At 44.2% G+C, this 26,746-nt stretch overlaps 1 protein-coding gene across 19 annotated transcripts in view; it reads left to right on the plus strand.

The window, feature by feature from the left end:
* The window catches only part of MAP7 (microtubule associated protein 7), a 111,688-nt gene that overhangs the window by 5,534 nt on the left and 79,408 nt on the right, over positions 1-26,746 (plus strand). For 8 of the 19 annotated variants that reach the window (XM_080585934.1, XM_080585923.1, XM_080585936.1 and 5 more), the window contains exon 2: positions 3,615-3,764. The exons of 6 other annotated variants lie outside the window; for them this stretch is intronic. In XM_080585934.1, coding sequence (XP_080442060.1) covers positions 3,615-3,764 — 150 coding nt within the window. Of the gene's footprint in view, positions 1-2,908; positions 2,952-3,614; positions 3,765-24,590; positions 24,703-26,746 lie in introns of those variants that run through there. 5 more of the 19 variants (XM_080585931.1, XM_080585928.1, XM_080585937.1 and 2 more) reach the window with 4 other exon arrangements.

The following is a 26,746-nucleotide window of genomic DNA, read 5'->3' on the forward strand; positions in this document are numbered from 1 at the left end:
GTGCAAGTGTCAGAAGGAAGGGGAGAGTGGGCTGCCCTGGCTTCTGGAACTGGATTGAAACATCTGCATCTCTGGGGTCTGTCTGTTTTGGGTTTGTTTATTTGTTTTACTGTCCTCTGACTGGCAGTGGGGAGGACAGGGAGCTTGAAGGCTGGAGATTAACTAATGGTCTACTCAATGGATGATCACGTCTAGGTTGCACAACAGTGCCACACAGGAGAATTTTTATATTTTATCTGCTCTTATCCAAAGAAAACAGCAGGAGAAAGATGTGAAATTCCTTTAAAATACAACTTTGTGAATGTCCAGTGAGTGTCTCATGGAGCAGAGAAAAAATCTGCATATTGTGATTCAGCAGTGTCTTATGAGTGCTTCTGTATGCAGTGCTTTTCATAGGTGATTTGTCTATGAATTGACCTTTTCTGCCTTTTGTAATAGTATATGATCTTGCATTCAATTGGCTTCATTTTCTGTAGCATAACCTGACATGCCCAGTGATACAGGATGGGTTCTAGCTAGCGGACTTGGTGTGGTCTTTTCATTGAAGGTGTACACAGTCCGAGTTATCACAGTCTCTGTCTTGTCTTCACAAGGATTTCACTTTCTGTCAGTTAGCGAACTCGTGCCGAACACAGCCTTTTGTCTTTGCCCACTACAAAAGAGCAGAAGGGCTCACCCCGCCAAGCAGAGCAAAAGGCCTTGGCCTGGCAGGGTGCTGCTGCTCAGGGCAGCGGCTGTATCGCGTGCTGCATCGCGTGCTGCTCGTTATACTCCACGTCACAGTAATGAGCTTCGTGTAGCATGTTGATGGTTACAGGGATTGAAACAATCCTCTGAATGAAAGATAGAAATCTAGAGCTCAGCTATTGGAAATGATCAGATTACCTGTAGTAGACTGCAATAGGTGTCACGGTGACTGGCTTCAACCTGCTTCACATTTAATAGGTTGAGATATCAGGCATTAATGTGTGGTGTTAAAGCAGACACATCCATTAACACGTTGTTATAAATATTTATACGTCCCAGATCACAATATAATTATCCTAATAGTCTTTGTTCAAACTGCTGTTTGAGACTGTAGCGTATCAGATAATTCCTCGTGCAGGAAATTATACCTATCAAATCCAGCAGGTGAGAGTGGCTGTGTTTAAGTGTAGTGGTTCAGCTGATAATGACTTTGACAGTGTTGTAAAGAGGAAAAATATATCTCTTGCCCTCAAGGTACAGAGTTGCACTGGCTCCATCTCCTGAGAGCGTTTAACCTCAGTGGTAAGGGCTCTGCCATGCTCTTGGTTGTGTGCACTATGCCTGAGGGTTAGTGGGGGACAGAGGAAAAAACGAGGGGATGGGTAAACAAATGTCTTGGTTTTTAAAATCCACCTGAAGTTATATGGTGTCTTGTAGGAGGTACTCTTGTTATAGGTTGCAGGTGGTTTGGGTGCAATACTGTTAGGCATTCAGGAACATGTTGTGGGACTGGCATAGCTTTTAGCCACTGGGTCCCTGAGGTAAAATCGTGCTGCATAGGTCAAATCTGCTGTTGATCATATTCCTGTCAGAATTCACCTCAGTGTTAGTAAGTCAGCAGAAGGGAACACGTGCCGGTGCCTCAGCCACCTGCGCCTCTTAGCACACACCGGCCTTCATGGGCCTCTAGCTGTCGTTGCCATGTGCCATGCGTGGAGCGAGCCCCTCAAACGGGCACAGGGGTCCTGCAAGGACCAAGGAAGGCAGCCTTGTAGCTGTCCTCTGTGGCTCCTCAGAGAACCTCCTGAGAAACACCTGTTTCAGCAGCTCCATTTCCCTATTGTCATACCTGTGAGCTTGGAAGCCCCTCCAGCCAGGTGTCTTCTGGTGTGCCAGATACTTCTTACATCATTTAGAACAACTATTTATGTGGCTTGGCAACTAAAGGTGAGCATCTAATGTAGTTTTAAAAATAGCCACAGAGCAAAATGTTTAAATGGGCATTGTTTCAGGAGTCCTTTCTTCCTGGCCTAAAACAGCACAAGGGAGGGGAGTGGTACTCAGCTGAGCTGTCATGTAGCTGTTGGTTTCTGGTACTTCTGTTTTGCTGGAACACTCAGGCACATGTGGAAAGTATTCATGGTACTAACTACAGCCCACTTTCTGTGGATGTGTGTGCACTGTTGTGTGGTATTTGTGGCCAGCAGGTAAGGGGATGGGATTTGAGGAATGGAGCTGTTTCTCTCACAGGACAAAGTATAAACCCTGGAAGGCAAATTGCTGAGCTGCAGAACAGCTTGTGTTAGAATTGTTTTTTTTTTCTTTTTGCCCACACCCTGCAGCACAGAGCGTCTTTACCTGTGGGCAGATGTCATCGTGTACAGCTTCTGTGTACGCCCAGAGAAGCTGAGGTGGAGCCCAGTGGCAGGGCATGGCCGGGAGGAGGTAGGGCCACAGGAGACAGGAGGTGGGCTGCGGGCCTGGTGCAGGACCGGTGCCCAAGCACAGAGTGTGTCTTTTGCTTGGTGGCATTCTCAAACAGTGGGCACATTTTCAGCTGGAGAGGTTTGAAGCAGGTGAAGACTTAGGTATCACGTGTAAAAGGCGCAGGGTGTTGCGTAGCGGCGTTGGAGCTGTGAATAGCGGAGCACGCAGGCTGCGAAACTTGTGAGCAAGCGCTCTGTCATAAGTGGCTGAAGAAAGTCCGGAGTGCCAGCATGTAAAGTAAACCTCGTGGGGTTTTAGTTAGCTGGTTGGTTGTACTTTGCTCATTTTGCAAAGCGGATGTTAACGGTTGGTGCTATAAAGCTGCTGTTGAGATACAGAATATTAACTCCCAAAGTCCTTTCGCTGTCCTGTGTTACCTGTACAAGCCAGAGATCCTGATCGCTGAGTTTCCACACACGGAAGAGAATTTTCCAACACCTGCCGGTAACTGTGGGCGTGTGCATTCCTAATGCAAGAGGTGTGCCGCGCATGGGAAGGTGATTAAGTCAAGGGGAGGGGAGACAACATATGCATATATGGAAGAAGACTCATCCTCGTTGTTTTCATTTAGATTAGGCTTAAACTCTAAACACGAATAACAGAGCAGCTGGCAAGAGGCAGGTCCATGCCCAGGGCCTTCTGGGCGTCTTCTCACCCGCTGCTCATCGGCTTGTGCAAGCGCGGCCCCATCCTCTGCCGGCAGCGGGGGGCTGCCCACGGCCACCAGCGTGCCGGGGAGACCTCCCTTGGTTAGGAGGTGTCAGTGTTGTCAGGGCAACTGCTAGCAGCAGCGGCGTATCGTGTTTGCTCCTCTTGCCTTGCCTGCTGAATATTTCAGCGTGCAGAAGCTGGCAGAGGGTCGCGGGGAAAGAGGTGCTGCAGCGAGGAGCCCCGAGCTGCGGGCTGGGGTCCAGCTGAGGCAGGGGAAGGCAGCGACGAGCGGCATCTGAACTGACGTGCCTTTAGTTCAGGCTTCTCCTGGAGGTGGGGGAAGACTGCAAGCCCTTCGCCGCCGACTGGATGTTGGCGTCTGTCAGCTGTTTGCATACCGCTTATCCGTAGGGGATCTATCAGAAGCGCTCAAATGAACAGGCAGCGTTGCAGCTAGCTGCTGAGCAGGGGCTGCGGTTTCTTACTTTTTTTTTCTTTTTTGAAATAAGCAAGAGGCAGCGGCAACATGCCTGGTTCAACTACAGTCCTCCGTCAAGAGCGATTGAAGAAGACAAGTGCCAGGCCAAATCCCCTGGGTTTATTCACCATTAACGAAGAGGACGAGCAGCAAAAGAACGGCAGTTCCAAAAGGCTGAAAGGTATGCCGCGGCTCTGCAGCCTGGGCTGGGCTGGGCGCGCAACGCGCTGCACAGCTGCCACAGCGCCTTACTGGCTCCCGTGTGTGCTACCGAGAGCCTGACAGTGACTGGCGCAGTTTGGCGGTGCATACTGGCACCCGCAAATGCCCCGTGTGTGACAGATGTATGTATTTGAATCACACGGATTGTTATGCAATCGCCTGCTTTGGATGTGAAAGAGAAAGAATACTTCTTAGTTATTAACCCTATTTTCAGGCAGAGGTAAGGGGCCTGCATCTCAAATACATCAGTGAATTTGTGTGCGCAGTCTGGATAAATACCTGTAAAAAGAGGTGGTGGTAGGCTTGGTGAATACAGAACAGAATAGCAGCCTGTTAGAGAAGACAGCTTTGCCAAAGACGAGATAAAATTAGCTCTACTTCCATGCATGTGCATAAGGGGCAGCATGCCTTTGGCAGAGTATAAAAATTATATAAAAATTATATATATGTGTTCAGACATGCTGACTTTGATAAGCCTGACTAAAGACAGGGCACACTAACAAATTGTAACTGCTGAAGAAAATTTTTTGTGGTGTTTAATGTAGGTGAGTGGTGGTGGTGGAGGGATGCTGATGGTCATGGATTTTTCTCAGAGGTCTGTCAAGCCTGTGTAGTCATTGCCTATCTTGTACCATGTAATTAATGCTTTCCACCTGAATCCTAGTGCTTAAATTCTGTTGGTCTGGCAGGGATGCTGCACCTTAGAGTTGTGACTGGAATTTTAAGTGTGAACCATAAAAATTCTTATTCTTTTTCAGTGATCAAGTGATTACATTTACATAAACACTCTTTTTCATTGTCTTATTCAGGGGAGGAAAAAAAAAGCACCAGATTTTTTGTTTGTTTGTTTACAAAACATCTGCCAGTTTGTAGCCTCAAGATAGTGTTTCGAATTTGAGACGTTACAATTCTACCCTGTAACAGAAGAGGCTAGCAAGCAAGCATTTGAATAGCAAATTTATAGTATGTATATTTATTACAGCTAACAAGCTGTTTTCTTTTCCTTGAAGTAGAAAGGTAGCTTGGTAGCTCTAACAAAATACCTGAGTTTTGAATTTGCCTGGGTTTGCAGCCTCTGCTTTTCTTCATCATCGTAAAGAACTCCACAGATTTGAGCGTCATGGTAATAACACATTGCTAGTCATTGTTAACGTGCCCATTGTGTTAGGTCTTGTGTACATAGTTACTTACTCTTCTGTAAATTTGAAACTGCCCATATAAAACGGAGATACAAACTCTAGTATGAGGTCAAGTTTTTTAATGTTTTAAGAAGGATATTAGTTTCCTTTATCACCTGCTGGGTGACTTCCAGAGTCAACAGTCCACAAAGCAAAGAATCAATAATTTTCCTGGTTTTGTTCAATGGCACTGATAGTTTAGTTTCCCAGGGTAAAAGTTCTTGTTGACTTGGCTGCTGTTTTCTGCTTGCAGCAATTATACAGATGTGATTATCTTTGCTTCTCTTGTTAAAACCAAGATCCCATTTTTGATTGATCTTTTTTCCTTTTATTCCTGTGAGATGTTAAGTAGACAAATGTACGTGGTTTGCTCTCTGTGCTCCTAACATGTGCATGATGTTTCAGTAAGGTAGTAAATCGGTGGTCTACCTTGACTGCTCTTAGTGAGAAATAGCATAGCAGGTTATACAAAATCTTCTGGAAGCACACTCACTTGATTTTCTTTTAGTAATTAATAGAATGGCTCTCGCCATCTCCAGACCAGCCCTTGCATGTTGATGTGTGTAGTTATTCACCCATCTGTGGGTGCGAGCAGGGGGTGCGGGCAGGAGGCCCCGCACACGTGGGCTGCAGGTGCTGGAGGTTGGGTGCTCCCTGACGCCAAGCAAGGCCACTCCAGCACTGCTTCGAGTGGGGTCGAGAGACATGGGTCTGCCACAGGTCTGCGTGAGGCTGCCTTCAGTGTCCATCATCCGGTTGCGCCTTGCGTTGTCTGCTTCATCTCAGTTCTCGACCTCTCGTTTGCTGTATGCTCAGCCACTTCTGCAGCTGCTGAGATTTTTCTTCTTTCTTTCCATTCCCAGCACAAACTAAGTGGGTGCCATGTCCCTAGGAGGTATGATGTCTTCATCTCTGCTTCCTAGAATCGTGCTGGGCCTCTCCTTTTACAGTAGTTCAAAACCCAAGAGGCCTCTAATGGTCTGATACTCCGAAGTAATAGAGCAGCTTCTTCCTCCATTAAGGATATTTGAATATCATCCCAGGTTTTAAAATGTTCCTCATTTTGGGTAGTTCAGTCTTTTCAGAATACTAAGTCTTGCTTTACAGTTCATATGAGAGTTGTTTTTGTCAGCTGGGAAATAAATATTTATGGAGATTGTAAACTGGTTAACAATTGTGAGATTTTCTGTAAATGGATTTCAATATCAGCCATTTCTTTTCTTGTCTTTGGCTGTCTCTACTGTAATCTGGGAAGTCAGGTGGACACTGAGTTTGTTCTTCCAGTGTAAACAAATAATGACATGAAAGTGTTTGACAGGGATTTTATTTTTTAATCTCAAGATATTAAAAGCCTGCAGCAGTCTTTGTAGCCACGTGATCCTAATACTTCCTTTCCTTTGATGTGAATTGTATTCAGAGCTTTTTCACCAAATGTTTTAACTTCCTCTCCTCTCCTCTTTTCCCCCATCCCTTCCTAGCAGTTAAATGCATGTTTTAGGAGGGTGGACAGAGGCAGGATTTGACTTCTGGATTCTGAATAATGTTGCTACTTGCCTCTGTGTATCAATTAGCTAACTTGTAGTTAGAAAAGTAAAAGAACTTTATTTTGTTTTTCTTCAGTCCATGCCTGAGAACTTTCTACAAGCCTGAATGCAAATTCCATTTGAGCCTGCATCTATTAAGACAATATTGGTAATACTCTGATAGATTTGATGGGATTGCTGGCAGTAGTTGTTAGTCACAAGGGGGTGTGTGGCCTGGCATGGACATTCCTTTGATACATTTTAGTAGCTAACGAACAGTTCAGCTGCTAAATCTGCTCCTTGAAAGTCCTGGAAGTTGTTTTCACAGATAGTACTCCTGTCACAAAGTCAGCCTCATCTCATGGACATTCATATGGGATTATCTCTTATTTTTTGTTTATTGTTTTTCCATTTGTTCTGATGAACTTGAGTTTTCTTTGGCCTGTTTTTTTTTTTTTTCTTTAAGTTTTATTGATTTCCTTTCTCCAAAACACTAGTTCAACCAAAATTCATGTCTTGTTTGTAAGCCCAGAGTGGCGAGACTTGGCATAGGTACCCAAGCTGTGTGGTAGTTATACAGACCCAGTGACTTCCAGGTAATAAATCCAGTGTACTGCTTGTTGGGTGAAGTCTGAACTTGAATTAAGGCTCAACTTCCTACTGGGATTAGCATCTACCTAAAACAAATCTTGCAGGCATGTCTGGTTTTGTTATGTTAAGCAGCCTTAGAAATCAATCCACAGCAAAGTAGTATGCTACCATCTCCAAAGTGACCTTTTTGACATCTTAACATTGGCACTTGCATTTTCAATTGTTAGGGCCGTGCTTCTCAATGCAGTATTGGCATTTACAGCACATTTTCAGTGTCACTTACTAGAAAAAAAAAAAAAGCTGGAATCTGTACATCTTGCTGCAAAAGCCTCACTTCTACAGTAATCCTAAGTGTCTGCATAAAGTAATGTGCTTTTCTTTATGTGTTTCCTTCCCCAAATTTACCACATATGGAATATATGTCATGCATAACTATATGTTTTTTTTAGGCCCTGTATTTACATCAGCATCAATATTGCCATAAAGCTTGTGTTGTGGAACAAATATGGTTTCTGTGACTGAAGATGGCGTGGGTGGGTTTTTTTATGTAGATCACAACATATCTAGAGAGATAGTAGTAAATTAAATGCATCCATCCTGTGCGTGTGTGAACTGTGTCTGCAGGCATAAACAGCTCAGTTCACCTGAGCGTTTCCCTCTCCTGCCATGCTGATTTTGTGCACCTGGGATGTAGTCTCAGCAATTACTCAGCTTTATGAAATTTTTAAGTGACGCCTGCTCTCCTTCCTCCTTTGCTGGGGAGGGGGAGACGAGACCTTCTCTGATGATTGATTGCGTTATGTTTCTGAAACTATCATGTGAAGAGCATAGAAAAGTGATACTCATGATTCTGGGTTATACATTTGCATAATTAATAACTGAAACATCAACCATATTATGAAATACTTATGGCAAATGAATGAAAAGGAAATCTCAACAAACCTAACAGTCAAATCCTTCACGTGTCTACTGATTTGAAACTGAGGAAGGGCATGTACCTCTAATCTGCTGAGCAAGTACTGCTGCAAATACGAAGCCAGACAACTGTGCTTTAGGTCTCTGAACAGTCACACTGGTTCTTTGTCATCTCGAAAACAAGCAAGAGAAGGGCTTTTTCCAGCCCTTTGGTGCATGGCAGTGATGTCTGTGACCACCAGCAGATTCTGCTGCTGTTGCCTGGACGGCAGTGTTTGTGTGTAACGCGTGCTTGAGCTGGAAGCTTTGTTCATCCAGGGAGACGAGGGAGATTTCTTCCGAGATGACTGCTTACACGCTTAATTTGTCTTCTGCCTGTATTAGGGGAATAGCAATTCCTTGTTAAGCTCAGATTGGCTAACTATGAATTCGGTTGGTAATTTGTACCTGTGTGTTTATACCCAAACTTAAGAGGCCAGAAAGGGGAGGGAATTCGGCATCTTCAAGGGCATTAAACTGATAGTCCTGGAAACTGAAACCGTATACCTACAAAACAGGTACTGCACGGGGTGTGGAAGCGCAGTCTTATCCCACGCTGTGGAGTCTCTGCCTCGGGCTGGATCCGGAGTGACAGCTTGGTCTCTGGCTTCCACCCCACTTCACATCAGCACAGCTGCCCGGGATGGGGGCTCTCCAAACGGGGCCTCTCGGCACCAGTCAAAGACTGGCCTCGGATTCATTTGGGGCAGAACAGTAAGCAGCTGTTACAGGCCGGTGAGCTGGCTCACCAAAATTGGGTATCAGAGGTTTTTGTGGCAACTGGTAGCCTTATCTTGCCCATCTGCATTTGAGGCTAAGTTAGGGGAAGGGGTGGAAGGAAGGAAAGGTACCAGTGGTCATTACGGTGTGGGGTGGGTGAAGGGGCAGGGCTGAGAAACCAGGACGATGTGGTCTGTGAGCCTGCACCTGCCAGCAGATTTTGCTCATGTTTCTGTGCATTTACTCCTTCCTTTCTGCTAGCCAACGCCAGAAGGTGAGAATCTAAAACTATCTGTCATTTTCATGGATATTAAAAACAAACCAAAAAAATGTACATTCACAGCCTAATTTGTAGCTGTTGGGGGTCCAGAAGGAAGTTATGTTATTTCAGAAGGCTGCTACAAGGCTGTCTCCTCAAAGGACTTCATCGTTCATAGCTGTAGGTGCTGGATACCATGAGGCAACTTGTTTGTAATAAAGGCAAGCAGATCCTAACATGAAGTAATTTATTTGTAATAACGCGATGTGACCGCGCTGGAAGTCTCAGGGGCGGTAGGGAACGTGTCTGCAGACCAGCAGAGCAAATCTGATTCGTTCAGTCTCTCTGGCTCTCGGAGTGAAAGCCCCAGGTCTGAGGACTCGGCGTGTGTTGTAACCCAGCCTGTTTATCAAAGGGCGCGCGGGGATCGCTGAGCACTTATCTGTGCTGGGCAGGAATCATCTTACTTCTAGCTCAGCTCCCCCAGAAGGGGCTTCCACTGCTGATTCTGGACAGCCGTGTACATGTATTTCGTCAGCTGATTTTGGGGGGGAAGCAGCCTGTGATCTATTCTTGCGTTCAGGGAGCATACCTGACATTGAGTGTGAGGATGGCAAAAGTCCAAAAATGTGCAGCGTTGGTAGACTTTAAAGTTTAACGAGATACTTGTTAAAGAGAATCCAGCTTGACTTGGCATGTGAACTGAGGATAATCCTAATTAGTGAAAAGACTGAATTCTGCAAAGTAACTTCTGTAAGTCACCAGGCTTATTGCAAACAAGATATAAACGGTAGCGGAGCGTTCGTCAGAGCTGTCCAGGTGAGAACAGGGTGCAGCATTTGGTCACTGTACTCATGGGAGTGCATGCTTGTTGAAGGGGCCAAAAGATCCGAGATCAATTTAATTCAGACCACTCTCAAGAAAGTTCTGTACAATAAGAGACACCACTCGTGGAAGGCTGATAGCAAACAGTTGAGTTTTCTCCTTATTCGTTGTTATTGCTGTAAAAGTGGTTGTTTTAAAAATCCTGAATTGGGAATACAATTCAGGGGAAGATGCATGTGACAGGAGTGTAGTTTTGTGGTCATTTCTTATCCGAGGGAAAGAAACCTGGGAAGTGGTAGACCCGCCCAAGGATCTTGAAGTTCTCTGTGGTCTTGCAGCATTCTTTATTTTTCCTGCAAATACACAAATAACAGTTTTTCAAGGTGTTACTATGGTAATATGCAGTCGGAATGAGATGACAGCAAGAAGAAACAGACCTCTGTGGCCTGTCTGTGCCGCATTACAAAGCCTGGGGTGCCAAGCCCGGGTACTCCTGTGCTTGCATGTGTAGTGGGAAAACGGGACAGTAGCTCAGCACACCTTTTGTGACGAAGCACGTTGCAGTTAGATCCCCTGGTGGCTTTGTGACTGTAGTGGTGTCAAGAGTCTTGGCACTCTTGCTGTTTTGTGAGCTTGCTCAGAAAACCGCTGCATCCATTTGCTCCTTGGAGCTTGACTTTGTATGCAGGTAGAGGCCCGGCTTTATTTTTAACAGAAAACCTTTGCTTGCCATATCGCACTGTGGAGAGCTCCAGGAGAGCTGGCATAGACTGGTTGTGAGCAAGTGATGCTGGACCTCCTCCCACTGCTGGGCTCAGCAGAGTCACTGGCAGTACATCGTTTCCCTTACACAAACTCACACGTATACATTCTCTGCTTACTCAGCTACCCACGGAGTACTTTTTGTTCTTTTGTTCTGTTTTTTTTTTTTTTTTTTTTTTTTTTTCCCTCCACGCTTCTTTAAATTCAGCCTGTGCTTTCCAACTGGAGAACTTGTTTTTCTGGTATTTCAGAATTAAGAGTTCTGCGTGAAAGTATCCCGACAGAGAGAGCCTTGTATCATTGTCAGAAGCCTCTTCAGAAATGAATCGCACTTTAAAGCTACACAAAGGAATTATTTAGCCCAGTCTACTCAACCCCAGGCCACAACAGTAACGTGTCTGGAGGACAAGTGCCATGATGATCGATGCAAGTTGATCTATTTTAACGAACAACCCTCACTCCCTGGGAAGGTGTGTTTCACAATGCGCTGTTTTTGCAGCCAAATGCTCCTTGAAACTCTCACACGTGAGTTTCACCTGCGCTGAAGCACGGAGTGGATGTTAATGGCTGTGGGTAAGACATATATAATGACGGTGAGGGAGGCTATGGGCAAAGTTTCATCTGCATTTATTTGCTTGTTAAACATCAGCAATGAAATTAGGGAATATTCTAAAACTTGGGCTTTCACACCTCATTGCTTGAGGCCAAGTATTTCTCTTGTTCAGAGGAGTGGAATCTGGTTTACTGAATTCCACAGAAATGTCCCATCCCACTGGTTTGTAGGTTTGAGTATGACAGCCATTGAACATCCACATTGTCCCAGACCCGTCCTTAATGATCTGTATGTGGAGATGTAATGGAACCACTTAGACAAGCTCGAGGTAGGAATTACTCGGGGTATCAAGCAGATCGTTGAAATTTGCGTTTCATACTGGCAGTTTCGGAAGAGAAGCACTTGAATGTTCGCTCCCATTTCTCCTTTACACGATTAACTTGCTGCTGATGGCTTGAACAAGCACCGTGACGTTCCTGTAGGTGCATCAGCCTCACCTCCAGGAAGGAGGATCTATGTCCTACCCAGTGGGGAGCCACGGCTGGGGTTTGGGGCGGGCTGTGTGCTGGAACAAATCCCGAGCTGCTGCGCCAGGGCTGACAGCCGCACGTAGCTGCCCTGTGTCATGGTTTGTTTGGGCTGGGGAGCTGATTAGTGGGTTTGGACCAGAATGCACCTTCTGTGGCTTCAGTGGAATCCTTATTGTTTGCCAGATACGTTTAAAAAATAATAATTGTTCCCTATTGTTAACGCTGGCAAGTAGATTATCTCCCAGTTGTTTCAGGTCTGCTGATGCCTCCTTTTATAATGAGGCATGTCAGCCTCATAGCCATGTCTCCAAAATCAGGAAGACAGGTTGAGTGTTTGTGCCTTGAAGTACTTCTGACTTTCTTCTGGCCTTCCTAGGTTTGCCCTTTAGCTTTGTAGAGGCCACACATTATTCTTCGGGGATCACCCGTGCTTCCGTAGCTTCACGTTCGTGTCAGGGGCGTTCTGATCTGTGGAGTTTATCTGTGCAGGTGCCAACAAGGGAAAGGGGGTTCGAAATCAAGAGCTTGAGCAAATCAAGCACACGTGTCTGAGACTGCTGGGAAGCAAAATGTGGAAAGCAGCAGACTGCAAGTCACAGGAATCCTGCAGTTGGTACGTCCTTCGCTTCAGAATAGCAGAGCTAGCCGGAGCACTCCTTTTCTGGTACTAGTGTCTGTACAGCTGGCTGCGGGGAAGGCGGGAGTTGCCCGTGACAAGTCACAGTGACTCTGAGCTTCGTCAGAGGAACAGCAGATGAAGCTCTTATTCCCCCATGCTGCTTAGTCTCTCGTTGGGATTAAGCAATTTTTACAGCTGCAGGAACAGGTTGTGGATTTACAGTTTTCCCTTAACCTCAGTGAATTGTTTCCAGTAGTGTCTTTTGGAGGCCAGATTTAAAATCAGCTTGGAAGAGGAAGCAAAGAGTCAGTTTGCTGAGGAGTTGAGTTACCCCAAAACCTCAACAACCCCGGAGAAATACTTAAGGTACTTGAGTCCCAGAAGGAACTCATTAACACACTTACAGAGTTAATTCATGGTCCGAAGGCCCGGTGAATGACAGCCAGTCTTTATTTTTCTTTTTCTGGTACTGCTACAGTCTGAACCTCCAGTCATGCCTGTTAATTGGCCTAGTCCCTCACACGGAGGTTGACTTTCACAATCAACTTTCTTCTGGGTTGTCTTCTTACATCTGAAGCAGATGCAGGGAGACCTGTCCTACAATCTGCCATGCCAGGTACAACTGCTCACAGATCTCTCCTGGGATCTGGTGACGATTATAGTTTAGCATTGGAGTGTTGTAGAGCAAGATTTAGGGCCGCTGCAGTCCCCTGCAGCTAGGAAAAATACTCCAGCTAGTGGAGCTTTGTATTCAGGAGAGCCCTGCTGCAGCCCTGTGCCGTGGCCACCTGCTACTGCATGGTGCGTGGTACTGGAGATGTGCTCTTCCTCTCCTTGTCAGGAACGGGGGTGCCTCTGAAGGATCCGAGTGTGGTGGATGGCACAGAATGTGCTAAGGAGGATTTTTATCTCCTGTATGCCGAGAGGAGATGAGGAAAAGGAGTGAGGAAGCAGAATAACATACTTTTAAAAATAACATTTCTGAATTTTGATTTGATTGTTGGGAATATGATTGTAGTGCTGATGCCTTGCGGTGAGCCCATCTGACTAGTAAAAACTCCAGTGGAGTCCTGTTTTCAACTGATTATAAATCTCCTAACATCCTAAAACCTATCAGTAAGTTTGCTGGAAGGCTTGGTTTTCCTTTCTTGAGTTCCAGACCCTTTTCAGCTTCGCTTTAAACTCCTGCACGAGCAAGTTTTATTACGGAACGGCTGACTGAACTTGGTTCACACCGTTGTATCTGAGCACACAAAGCTCCTGTTTCTCAATTCTGTTTCAGAAAGCTTTTCAGACAGCTGCTTTGGAAATGCAGGTTTATCCAGTTACCCACCCTTGACATGAGGAATCACTCATTTATGCAGCCAATTTTAGGGTTTTTTCTTTTTCAGTTTCCTCATTATCTGCGTGCTGACTAATGCAGTAATGAATATTACAATACGAAATTTTGGCTCGTATGCTGAGGAACCATGAATGAGATCAAACGTGTCTGAGCTGTTTTGGAGGACACATAGGTGTGATGTGAGTGGAGTTAGCACCCGACTAACGTCTGAGCGCAGCAGTGGCAGCGTGGTGGAAAACAAACTGCTGAACTCTCTTGCTTGCCATTGCTCCTTAACTGCAACTGCTATTTCACTGAGAAATGGCAGGTGAGGAATGTGCACCCCATCCTAGACTTTCAGTCCACACAAACTCTCTAGACAATGCTACTTTCACATTTTACGTGCATTCCCTTTTGCTAGGAAAAAAAAAAAAAAAAAGAAAGATTAAAGTTTGTAAGAAATGCTTCTGCAGCCATTTAGCTACGTTACCCTACTGTGTTTAGTTGCAGTCTGAACTGCAAAATAAGAGAGGAATGGGGTGAAGAAAAAGCAGATGGCAGCAGCCATCTGTAAACCAGAAAGGACAGCAACAACCAGCTGCTGAGCGAGGTATTGGCAGTAAAACCGGGCTGCAGACCAAGCAGCACGTGCCTGACACTGTGCCTGGGTTATCAGCATTTCAGTGTGTTCTCGCACTTCCAATTTGCTTTTTCTGAAGTATTGCATAATGCATTTATTTACTTCTGCGCCAGGCTTCTTATTCACCGAGTTATTCGCACATTTAAGTTACAAAATGGCTCTCAGTTTGTGTTCAGGGAGTTTTTGTGAGCATCCCTCTCCCCGTGAGTTACCTGGATTGCTGCTCTAACCCACGTTAGCCAAAGTGTTCCTCGCACCACGGTGATGTTTATGGGCGCCTCCTCTTTCTGTTAGGCATTTGTTTAATCACCATCCTTACAGGTTTCACTTGTTTGCAGCATCTACACAGTGAGCAACACTCCAAGGCTGGAGTTTTTAAGGTCACAGTATGAGGGACTCATCTTCATCTCCTGTGAAATGAAGGCAGCGTGTCCGTGGTCGCAGTGTGTTGGATTTTCTGAATCAGCTCCTGATCCCAAGGTGTTCACAGCAGGGATTTATGCTGCAAACAGGCCCTGCTATTGCTTGGCAGAAACAGTTCAGTGTGCCTTGCTGCTACTAGAAGTTCTCTTTGGCACTCAGTGAAAATTTAGCTTAAATTTTGAGTAGAGTGCTGTCCTTTGGCCTTCCTCTAGAACTTGATTTTGAAACTTCCTTAAAATTGTCCCAGGGCTTGGTTCCAAAACAGATCTAGAGCCAGTAGCAAGCTCTTGATCACTACGCTAGTCCTAGATGGTGAGGCTGTAGCGCTTTGCCATAAATCAGAGAAAGATGGTTTGTGCTGTGCTGGCAGAACGTGGAAGTCTGCAGGCCAGTTTTTAGAGTTCTCAGACAGATGTACTGCTTTTTGTTTGTTTAAGTAAGGGGAACATAAATAGGGCCTTGTAAACTTTACCTGGTAAGGAACCAAAAGCTTTAAGAGGGGGGTCTGTGTTAGTGAAAGAGGTTACCATCGTCTGCTCATTACCTTTCTCTCGTTGGCCCTTGCGATGTCTCTGGAGATGAGATGCCTGCTCGTGAAACCATGTAAGCTAACATAGTTTTAGAAAGAAACAGGCTAGGGAACAACCTGAGGAGAAGGCTTATGTTTGTGATGTTGGTGACGTCTGTTCTCATCATCAGTCCTTCACCACAGCTAAGACTTTTTTTTTTTTTAATGATGCTGTAGAGTATCTGAAGTGGGTTGGTAGAGTTACTGCATACTAATAAGTGGGATGCTCTGTGGAGTCAGCAGGATCCAACAGCTGTAATTCAAAGTAAGACTTCTGTTTTTTGTTCCCCTGTATATAAAACCTTCTGTATCGGGGAGGCTTGAATATTTTTGAAAGCTTTTGTTCTTCCCCCTTCACAACCGATTCTCTGCCACACAGCATCCAACTTGAGGACCTGCTCACTTTGGCACTGAATGTGAAAGTACAATGAGGGAGGAAGCTGGGAATGAGCAACAGTCATGAAAGGCAAGAGAAAACACAATGATATAACTACAGCGCATCATACAGAAGCATGTTCCTTGCTTGGGGGAGGCGTGTTTTTAGTTATAAAGCAACTGTCTTCTGAGACTGGTTGTTGGAAAGTCAGGTATTGATTAACAGTCCTTCAGAGAGCTGTGCTGCAATGACTGCCTTTTGTGCCTTTTCACATCAAAGTTCTTGTGACAAATATCACGTCTAATAACATTTTACAGGAACGATCTCTGTTTCCCTCTCTGGGGATGGGAAATTCATTTCTGCAGGACTTCCTAACAACAGTGATTACAATAAGAGCTTTCCCATCTGACTTGAATATTTCAGGCTGACTAGGGATTATTGAATATTACTCTGAAAAACAGCCAGACAGGGAAGCTTTAATTACTTGTGGCTGAGCAACAGTGCACTGACTTCCCGTTCTCTGTACAGCACTTTCGCCTTTTCTTTTGACCCAGCCTATCTGGTTGTCATTTTGCTCTGGTATTTAAATTAGATGGCATGCTCCAAAAGTGCTTCCTATGTAGCATAGTATAACATATATATATATATATTTATTTATATAACACAAAAAGTTTTATTTTGTTTTTTACAAAATGAGGACAGGATGCTTTGCCTGTAAACCTTTTGAGAAGACTTTTCTACATGCAAGTATTAAAAGATGTTGTGAAATCACTGTAGGCATAGCTTAGACTTTCATTCTGCATTGTGCTCTTGGATCATTAAATGGGGAAATCCAGTGGGATCTGGCTTTCCTGTTATATAACAGGTACTGCTGCCCAGTTCCACATGCTGAAGCCACCTTCCAAATACCTTTACTTTATGCTGCTGTAAAGTAGTGCAATGTTGGATAACGTCTTATGCTTTAGTTGAGCAAATCAACCACATGCTGTGACAGAGGTGCTTTGCAAGCCATCACTGACAAATATTCCAGTACTTGAAATCTGATTATTTGAGGAAGAAAATAGATAAGCATTGCAAAGGCATTTTTTTTTCCCTCTAGGTAAGCAAAGTAGGAACACTTACATACTGGGACAATGTGAGGGTCTCCCTCTCTCTTTCTCTCTCCATAAATCATATGACAAGCTTTGGCAAAATGAAACACAAAGTGTACAGACCAAGATTCTAGATCCTGTTCTTGCTCTGTTAAAATTCAAGTATTTTTCTTCTGAGATGGTAGGGAAAAGTCCTACTAGAACACTGCCCGTAGTAGTTAACACCTAGGTAAGCACTGAATTTTGTAGTCTGCTGTCACAGCTGATAAGACATCCAGTGGTATCAGGTGGCACCCGCTATGGCTCCACTAAAGCACTTCAGTTTACGAGCATTTAAAAATCTAGGCTGCTTTCCATAGTCCTTAAAACCTTTTCCAAAGGTATTTTAGTAAAGCCCTATCTGAATGGGAGTTGAAACTGAGAATTAAAAAAAGGTGTGAGGAAAAACAAGACTTAGTGACCTTGAAGATTTCAGCGTATTGGATGGGATGATTGTAACCAAATAGCCTGCTCTTCTCCAAGCCACAAGTGACTTGCAGAGCTGTCATCTTGTCCTTTCTAGGTGTAACTTATGGCTAGAGCAGAGTTAAGTCTGTCATAAGAAGGGGTGCTACCTGTGGCGAATGTTAATTGTAGAGAAGTCTGTTTTGGCAAGAAAGTTTAAGATAAGGCTTGTGCAAAACCACTAAAAAGGCTCGGCCAACTTCGTCCCCGCTGTAATTCTTTTGAAGTAGTGAATTTGGCCTCCTGTTTTCAGGCTTAGAGCACTTAGTTTTTCTCATGGTAATGAGCTGAAAGTGCTTAATGCTGCTTATTTGGTCTCTCTAGCTTATTTATTGAACTGAACTGCATTTGGCAAGTAAATAATTAGTTGTCTAATTGTTGCTTGAAAGAAAGTACCTGTACAGTATCCATCTCAAAGAATGAGAAAACTTCCAAGGGCAGGTATATCTCTCGTACCTGAAGCTGCCTTGAAGAAACTGGTGGAATTACAGGATCAGAATCATTTAGGTTGGAAAAGACCTCTAGGATCATGTAGTCCAAACTTTAGCTTCTCACCAGTCTTGGATTCTCAGATCTTGTTATCTTTTGAATTAAATGGACTGCTTTGCAGCCCGACTATCAAGGTATTGTGCTTTTTGAGCTGTGGTGGCCTTGAGTAGACTCAATTCGACTCTACTGCGTTTACTTTACTGTGAGCAGGTTATCATGAGTCAGAGAGGGAGGTGTTAAAAATGATGGGGTTTGGATGTCATCCAGCGTGTATAAAGCTGGCACTTTCGAACACAGAAGCTAAAAGCGATTGTACTGGTGCCATTGGCCTGCGCCTTAGAGATGGCATCACAAAAACAGCGGTACACTCAGTTCTTTGGTGTGTGGCTTCTAAAGTTTTAATTATTAAATAATGAACCCATCTCTAAAGTCATTGGCTAGCTTTGAAGGCTTGGGAGGTTTTGGGGGGTTTGTTTTGTTTTGGTGCAAGTACTCTAACTTGTGCTAATGAGGCTGCTGCTCTGAGACTAGGCTTTGGCTGCAGCGTCCCCACTGCCTGAAAAAACGTCTTGGAGAGTAATGAGGTGCCTACTTCTGCTACTGAATCAAATAATAATGTCCCATGGTTATTCAGGCTCTTTTCCCAGGTCGAGTAATTGCTGTGTTTGACAGTATGTGTTTTCTAAAATTTGTCTACCAAAATTCTTGTTCTTGTTCCTCAGTTCAGAGCTCTTTCCTCAAAGAGCTGGCAAACATACAGCTTTGCTAAACGCAGAAGAGACTGTTCTTTCTGCAGCATTTTGTCTCCTAGGAGAAAGGAGAATTTCTTGAAGGAAGTCACACCAGCACCCGAGGTGCAGTTCCTGATCGTTCTCCTGGAAGAACCCGTGGATGTGTAGTCACACGTAGTTGCAGAGGTGCTTATAACAAACGTGAGTGGTAGTGCTTCAGCAGGGCGTGTGGATACTGTGCTGTAGTGCACATATAACATTTTGTGACACTACACTGAGAAGTTATTTTGCAAAATGTGTTCATTTTGTAAGAAAAAGAGCCTACCTTGTGAACTGCTAGCCGAAGTTCCTGCATTTTTCCTGTGATAACGTACCACTGAAAGTAACTTTTTGGATTTCTTTAGCATGCATTTGTAGGAACTGCAATATGGTGGTAATAAAATGGAAATATTTTTAATTTGTTAATACTACCTAACTGCAAATTACAGTACTTCAAGCTTCTGAGTTCTGTCCCTGTTTTTATTCTTACTAATGAATCATAAATACTCTACTACTTAATGCTAACTTCTTGCAACTAAAAGTATCCTGATTTTGCTCAGCAGTGGAAGCCATGACTATCCTGATGGCTGTCTACTGAACAGTGTAACAGACGTTGTTTAGGTACATACATTTATGGAATATTTATGGAATAACTCTTTAAATTCACTCTTCCTCCAGAACACTGGACAGGAGGGAAGCAAATCTCAGACTGAAGTCCCTGTTGTCAATCAAAATAGCTGTTTGTTTCCTTTTTTTTAAAGTAGGGTTCTGCGAATGTAGGACTGACTGAAATCTAAACGTGTACAACTATATAACACTTCAGCGTAGTAATGCTTGAAACCAAACTGGTATCTTAAGGCTCTTAATAGCATAGCTGATGCAGGTTCTGAATGTGTAATTGTGGGTGAAGAAGGTTATTTTTGCACAGTTGGATCACATTGTTGGGCACAGAGGATTGTTTGAAGGTCTCCAAGGAGGGAGACTCCACAACCTCACTTGAGCATCTGATGAATCTTCTCAGACTGCCTGGGTCATGTACAAGCCTTGTTCCTGGCAAATGGCTTATGAGGACTAGAAGAAAGATGTATTATTCATGTTCCTGGAATAGGAACTGTGGAGCACTTCTGCTGTCCTTCACTGCTGGCCAATTACCCTGCTGTACTCTTGTTCTAGCTATGCATGTTCTGAGCAGCTTGTTCCAGGACAGCCCTTGAAGTGATTTAACTGAAAAGGGCAGAAGGGATCTTCTCATTGTTCTTTTAGGTCTTGTGTCATCACACTCAGCTCTTTTCAGAAAATGTTCTTTGGGGTAAGGGGAGTGATTTAACATATGAGATATGCTCCGAGAGTCCCAGTGCTGTGATTTAATTGAGCTCCTTGGTGTTTTACATACTAGCTTGCTGCTGGGAGCTAGGGCATCACCCATGCAGTTATGGACCTGTGTGATCCAGAAAAGGGTGACTTTTACCACAGGGTAAATATATATATATAGAGAGAGAGAGTTTCACAGTCTCTTTTAAAAAGCAACAACAACAATAAAAACTGTATTATTTTTCTTCTAGGGAATAGGATAAAAGGACAGAACTCACACAGTAAGCCAGGAGCAAAGTTAACAGTACAGTCAGTACAGTCAAGGAGCCCTGACTTCCACTTATTCTCACCCTACAGTGAATACTGACTTTTGCAGAAAATAAATAGGTTGTATTCTTACTAGTAAGGGTTGGGTGGTGCTGGGGGGGGGAGTGATTTGTTCAGGTTTTCAGGAGCTTTTTCTGTTAACGCACTAAAGAGTTTGGTGAGGACCTACAGTGGAAGCATGTGTCTTGTCAAGAGTTTCCAGTCCTGCAAATTTGACTGGCCGCTAATTAGCAGAAATTAAGCAATGAAAAAATATTCATCCATTCATGTTTAATAAGTGAGCAATGAAAAAAAAAAAGAATAAACCTGTACTTGTATGATAGGTAATTGGTAGCTATTTTATTATGGAGATATTTATAGATGCAAAGGAAATGGTGACACTTCTGTTTTTAATTAATTCCACAGGATTAGGCTGTTCCTCACAAATAGGAGGTTTAGGCTTAGAAAATGGGAGGCCGGGTTCCTAAATACTGTGTCAAATAATGCTTTATCAGTGTCTTCTGATGAATACTGGTAGGCTGAAATGTGAAGGAAACTTCGCAAGGACAAACAGATTTCCTTATTTACAATGCTTTTAAGATGCTATCTCTGGAATCTTTTGTACTGCTTTAAAGGGAGATGGAGTGAAAGATAGACAGCAAAGCGTATCCTTGAATTTTTCAGGTATTCTCAGGTTTTCTGGTATTTTACGTCTTTTCCCAAGCCCTCTTTCGTTGTGTAGACAGGTCTGTGCCGAAGCAGCCTCCTCCTCCTCCATCTGTGCCGCCCTAGGCGCATGGTAGCTGTGTCAGAAATGCAGGCCAACAGGAGCGGCAGCTCCTGCCAGCCCCGTGAATGATTTCCCGTTCTTTCTCTTCATGTCTGTTCAACGCCTTCTGTGCCGAACCTTCATGGAAGTTAAGTCTAGAAAGTTAAGCACTGAGTTAAAACGGTAGCTTGCCCACTAAGCAAATACAGTGCCGCCATCGTACTGCTGCTTTTATGAGGGCAGGATAAAAGCTGTGATAATGTAGGTTAATGTTTACACTTTAAAGGCTGAACTTTAGCACATGGGAGCCCTAGACTGTCTCGGGGAGCGAAGAGAAGTCGAATCCCTCCTATTCCTGTTTGCAGCGATCCCAGGCAGCCTGGAGGGTGCAGCATCCAGAGAAGAGGAGAGGCTGGTAGCCCTTCGAGTGACAGGCCTGTGGCAAGGCCTGCCGGTTAGCCATGCAGGCTGCGGGTGGAGGCTGCGCTTCTTTTCCTCCTGCTTCACCTGAAGGTGAAGCCTTGCCTGCCTGTGGAGGGCGAACCCCTGCTAATCCGGGGAAATCCATGTTGTCTCGGTCAGTTGATACAGGCAGCGATCTCTTCGCCCAGCCTGCGCTCCCTTCCTCCAGGAGGTGAGGCGGAGGTAGCGCCAGAGGCTGCTGTCCTCTGCCCTGCGCCTCTTGCCATGGGGCTGGGGCGCTCCTCAGCTCGAGGGGCTGCCTCCAACGCACTCAGTGGAGCGCTGGGGTGCTGGAGAAGGCAAGCCACGGGTTAGCCTGATGTTTGACGAGGGCCTGAGGGGCCGGTCTGGCACTCCGAGGTGCGTGACCCATCTTTGGTCCCTCTGAACACTTACCACGCTGGTCCTGACTTATTTAGCTCATCCAGCTTCTTACCTGGTCTAACCTGAAGGGGAAAAACATCAGCCGTTAGCTTTTCCTAATCTCTGCAGAAAGAGAAAAGTAGGAAGATACCACATTAAAAATAAAATAAAAATTATGAAACCGAATAAAGAAAACATCCATCAAAGCTCAGGAGTCTGTAAACTCAATACTGTATAATATTAAAACAAACAAACAAGTACCTTTATCTTTACCTGGCCTTTTTGTAAAAACAACACATTCTAAGTATTTTAGTGCACCCTTTTCCCCTTATGTTTTGTGCATATACATGTGCATTCCAGCTCTGCATGGAAATAGCTTTCAGATGACTGTCCCTTTTAACCTCAGCTAAATCATGTTTATTAAAAATTAACTTCAAAGGTGCAAATTCAGCTTCTTCCCTCTTGCCAGTCCTGGCCCATTATGAAGGCTAGTGTCTAACCCTTCCTTGCGGCAGGGCTGCTCAGTCTTCCTGGCCTAAATGTATCTAGGGCATCCTGCAGCGGCTCTAGCATGCTGTGTGGCTATTTTTGGCAATGTAGCTTTTGTCTGGCAGTGCTAGGGAAGGATGGCATATGCTCCGTGCATACATGCTGTGCATGTGACTCATTTAAGGATGAATGATGCGGTTTAGTTTAAAAAATAAAAAAGTATATGTACTTATCAGTATTAAAAAAAAAAAAAGCTCTCTACGTAATGTTACAAAGCAAACAAATTAATCTGCTTGACTGCATGAAATTTCATTTTCCTTTTTTATGTAATTGTGTGCTCAGCGGACTGTGCATTAGAGGGTGAATTAGCAAGTTAATTTACCTTACGTGTCCATAAGAGAATAGCTTTTACGTCCTCAGGCCTTATGATCCGAACAGCAATGTGAATGTATCAGAATACACAAACACTGGTTTTTATTTTTAGAAGCACTGTAGCAAAGGGCTTGGTTTAACCTGTTCTCTCTTCAGATTTTTAGTTCTGTTTCACAGTCACTATCAATGGGGTTTTTTTGGACATGTTCTGAATGAGCTTGTTGTGTTTTCTTTAAAGTGTTTTTGTTTGTTTGCTTCCCATCCTTTAATATGTGCTGTACCTCAGGGGGACCTCTTGCAGAGCAAGTTACCTGCTCATCATTAGAACAAGGATGGAAGAATTAATTATAATTAAATGTCAGTATTAATAATCAAAGATAATTGATGCTTACACTCTGTAATTTGAGTTGCAAACTCAAAACAGAGCGTTTAGCAATCTGCCTCCCTAATGTTCCACAAAACCAAGCAGCTTCAGGCTCAGAATTTCACAGGAAGGGCTCTGGAGCCTCAATTCCCCTGTCGGCCGTGGGGTAACCAGGTCCTCCAGCCAAAACTGGGGCCCAGTTGTACCAGTTGTGGGGATGAAGAAGAAGGTTTGCACCAGAGAGCCAGCAATTTGAATAAACAAGATGCTACAAAGGGCTGAGGACAGAAGCGCCTTCAGGTAAAGGCCTGGATCTGAGCAGTGAGAGGTGAGGTGGGGTTAGAGCTCCGGGGGCTATCGCTGGCGATGGGTAGGGGGGAAGGCTGTGGCAGCACTGGGCCCCCAGCCCCACGCCAGGCCCGAGCTCTGACCGCTGCGGCCTTCCTGAGGGCACCGCCGTGGGGCAGCAGGCACAGCGCCCGCGGGAGGTAGCCCTCCTGTGCCGCTGGTTTGGTTTAGCAAACTCTTCCTGTGGAGCCAGAGTGTTTGTAACGCTGGAGGTGTTGAAATGGGAGGTCTAAAGGTGTCACCAGCTTGCTGGTGTGCCAAATCCATTTTTTATTATTTTGTTATGTACTTGAATTTTCATAATAAGGGAATCTCATAAAAGAATTACGTTTAGCCATAATACTTAGCACTGTAAGGTGCGAAATACTCATATGTAAAACATCATATAGAAAATGTGACATTCTAGCACAGGTATTTTAGTTTGGATTGGATACTCTGTGAGCTTTTTATTTTCTTTTTTTTTTCAGGAATGGAGAAAGTAATGTAGCCATTGTCAAGTTGCTAGTAACTGACTTGCTAAGCAGTGGACAAAGTATTGACATTAGTGACTGCACTGTGCTTTGTGAAAAAGCTCATTTGTTATCAAGCCAATAGGAGCACATCAATAATTGCCAATGCCTACAAAATGCCAGGTGACATAAAGTTGCAATACTAAAATCTTGGAAATACCTAAAAGAGCAATCTGCATGCATACGTGTGCAAAAGTCCTTCGCTAAAACAAGATTCCATCTTAATGTATTTTATTTATCTTGAAATGCATCTCAGGTTTCTTAGTATTGCTGGGAGGTGATCCTTGCACGAAGCTGTCTGAATTTTCAAGGAGTCATTTTAAATGGCTGAAGGTCCGTTCAAGGCAAACATGGAGGCTCCGCTGCCCCACTTCTCCGTGTTACTTGGAGGCAGGCTGGAGCTGGCCGGCCGAGGCCTCCCTCCCGGCCGCGTGCGGCGCGATGGAAGTGGGGCAGTGTGGTAGGCAGCTGCCAGCACCAATAACCGGTGGCTTGAGCTGCTTAGCAGGGGCTAAGCCCAAACCTATTGACGCAGAGCGCAGGGAAGTACTCGGCAGACTTCTCCCCCTCCCTGCCCTTGTATATAATCTCATGATGCTGTGGATGTGGCAAACTCTATTTTGATTGCTTGTTGGGCCAGAAATGGTGAGAGCGGGTCAGATTTGACCTCAAAGGGCTATTTTGATGGTACGCGCTTTCACGGTTCCTGAAGCTGCACCTTTTCTTTCCATGAAGTCTCCTTCTTTCTCCTCCCAGCTTGCATAATTGCCAGCCTGAATTTTTTTAAATGTAGGGTGGGAGGCTGAGCGAAGTCGTGCATATGAGGTGATACGGATCATGCTACGGACTCGCAGTAGACCTCTGCAGTGCTAGCGAATGTGCAGCACTGAATATAATGGATGAAATAGGTAAGCAGCTCACCCTTTGTATTTCCAGAAATAATCCTTTCAAATGGCTTCCCAATTAGAATTTTTAAAGAGAAAACTCAGTTATCTCTAGCCAGGGAGTGCATTTAGTCTTTTTCCCTATTTACTTTCATTTCTGATTAATTTTTAAAGAGTCTGATGTGATAAGGGGGTTGGGGAAGAGTAATCTGAGTGCAGTGATCTTTTGATTTTGATTTTTCTAGGATACATTATCTAATGGGAGGTTTATGCAGTCAATGGTAACAGTAAGCAGCAAAGTTATTTTGGGATGTTTTGTAGCTCAGAAGGGACTGTTTTGATGATATGTCGCTATTCTGTTTGCAAAGCATGAGAAACTTGAATGAATTATTGTCTTCCCTCAGTATCTGCTCTGTATAACTTTCTACATAATACTGATTGTTTTCCAAAGCACCAGACTTCTTTTAGTCGACTCTGGACTCTAAGTAGGCATACTCTGGGTATATACTGTAGATATCTACTTGCTCACAACTCTATTCAGTCAGTTTAATTAATTTTAACGTCAAATTTGTGAGACTGATGGATACAGAGGATGGTAATAAGCAAAACAGCAAGGGACCTGCCTATCTGTAATGAAATCTTTTATATAAGTGAAGGACTGTGGTTGCAAAAACTGCAACTGGTTTTTGGGGCGGGGATGTTGTGTTGTAGTAACTTTAGTGTGAGAAAATTTCGTTTTCTTTAGCTGCCCTGGGCAAGACAACTGAAGAAGGATGTTCTGCAGTGAGAAAGCTCTGTGAGAGGAGTTACTCCCCATGAGGAATTAGCAGAGCTTTTTGCAACTCGCAACTCTTAATCTTTTTAGTTATTCAAGTTTGTACATGCAGAGCATGGAAGCAAGAGTATAATTTTGTGTTTTTCCATTTATTAGCACTTAGCTTATTTTCTGGTGACTAAGCCTAGCAAAATTATTTAAAAATGAGTAAATTTGCTCTCTTGGATGAAGATGCTTTTTTTGCTGTCACGTTTTGTCATGCAGCATGCCTGTTTTCCGCTTCAGTGGTTGCCTGGTGTGTTTACTCTGTAAGCTCTCAGGCAGAGCTGTTCTGCCATAAACTGTGGGCTGTGCCATGTTGGGGTCTGTTTTGTTTGCTGTCAGCTGTCTCTGAAATAATACAAGAAAATGCATTTGATTCATTAATATGAATATATTCAATTTCTTTTTTCCTGTGCTATGGCAAGTTCTACTTAACATACCTAAAAGTAGCCTGATATTTAATATTGGCTTGATGCTGGCACGCTTTATATGTGCAACACCATCACCGGGCCCTTATTTCCCTTTGTGGTGTTGTCCTCTGTAACACTGGTGCCAGCTGCAGCAGTGTTTTTTTGTGTGTGTCTTGTTTGTTTGTTTGTTTTTGTCCATTGGTGCCTGGCATGCAGGGCTCTGGTGCTGATATGGAGAGGTGGAAGCCAGCAACGGAGGGGTCAGCAGCTCCAGGTGTAGCCTTGTGTTGTGGTGCCTGATCTGATGTCTGCCACTGCCTTTTGCATAAATCATGGCTGTCATATCAGCCTTGTTCTGAAAGTGGATTGAGTGGAAAGTTCCTTAATAATCTCCAAATCAAATTACGACAGTGAATTATCTGGAGGTTTTTTTGGATGCATTTGGGAGGGTGGTGAAACTTAGTGCTCCTGGAAATAAAGGATTGCTAGCACTATCTAATAACTCATTAGTGTACATATACACTTGGCTTTTTGCCCTGACGGTTACAAGAATCTCCTGTTTTTATTCTTGAGCTTAGGTTGTAGGCTTTTCTTCTTGGGAATGGAGGATTTAGGCAGGGAAGCAAGGGGATGCTGGGCTGTGGAGTAGCTGGGAGGTGAACAAGCCATGGCAGTAAGCTGAGACCACCAACCGCATTTCCGTGTAAGTAGGGAAAGATGGGAAAGGAAAGGCTTTAATTTGTTGTATCACTGCCAAAGTTTTTGGAAAATGAGTTTGTCTGAATTACTAATGTTGGTTGCAAAAGCAGTGGAATTCTGCAGCAATCAGACAATGTTGCAA

Source organism: Anser brachyrhynchus (assembly GCF_964034855.1).
Source record: "Anser brachyrhynchus genome assembly, chromosome: 3".
Lineage (NCBI taxonomy): Eukaryota > Metazoa > Chordata > Aves > Anseriformes > Anatidae > Anser > Anser brachyrhynchus.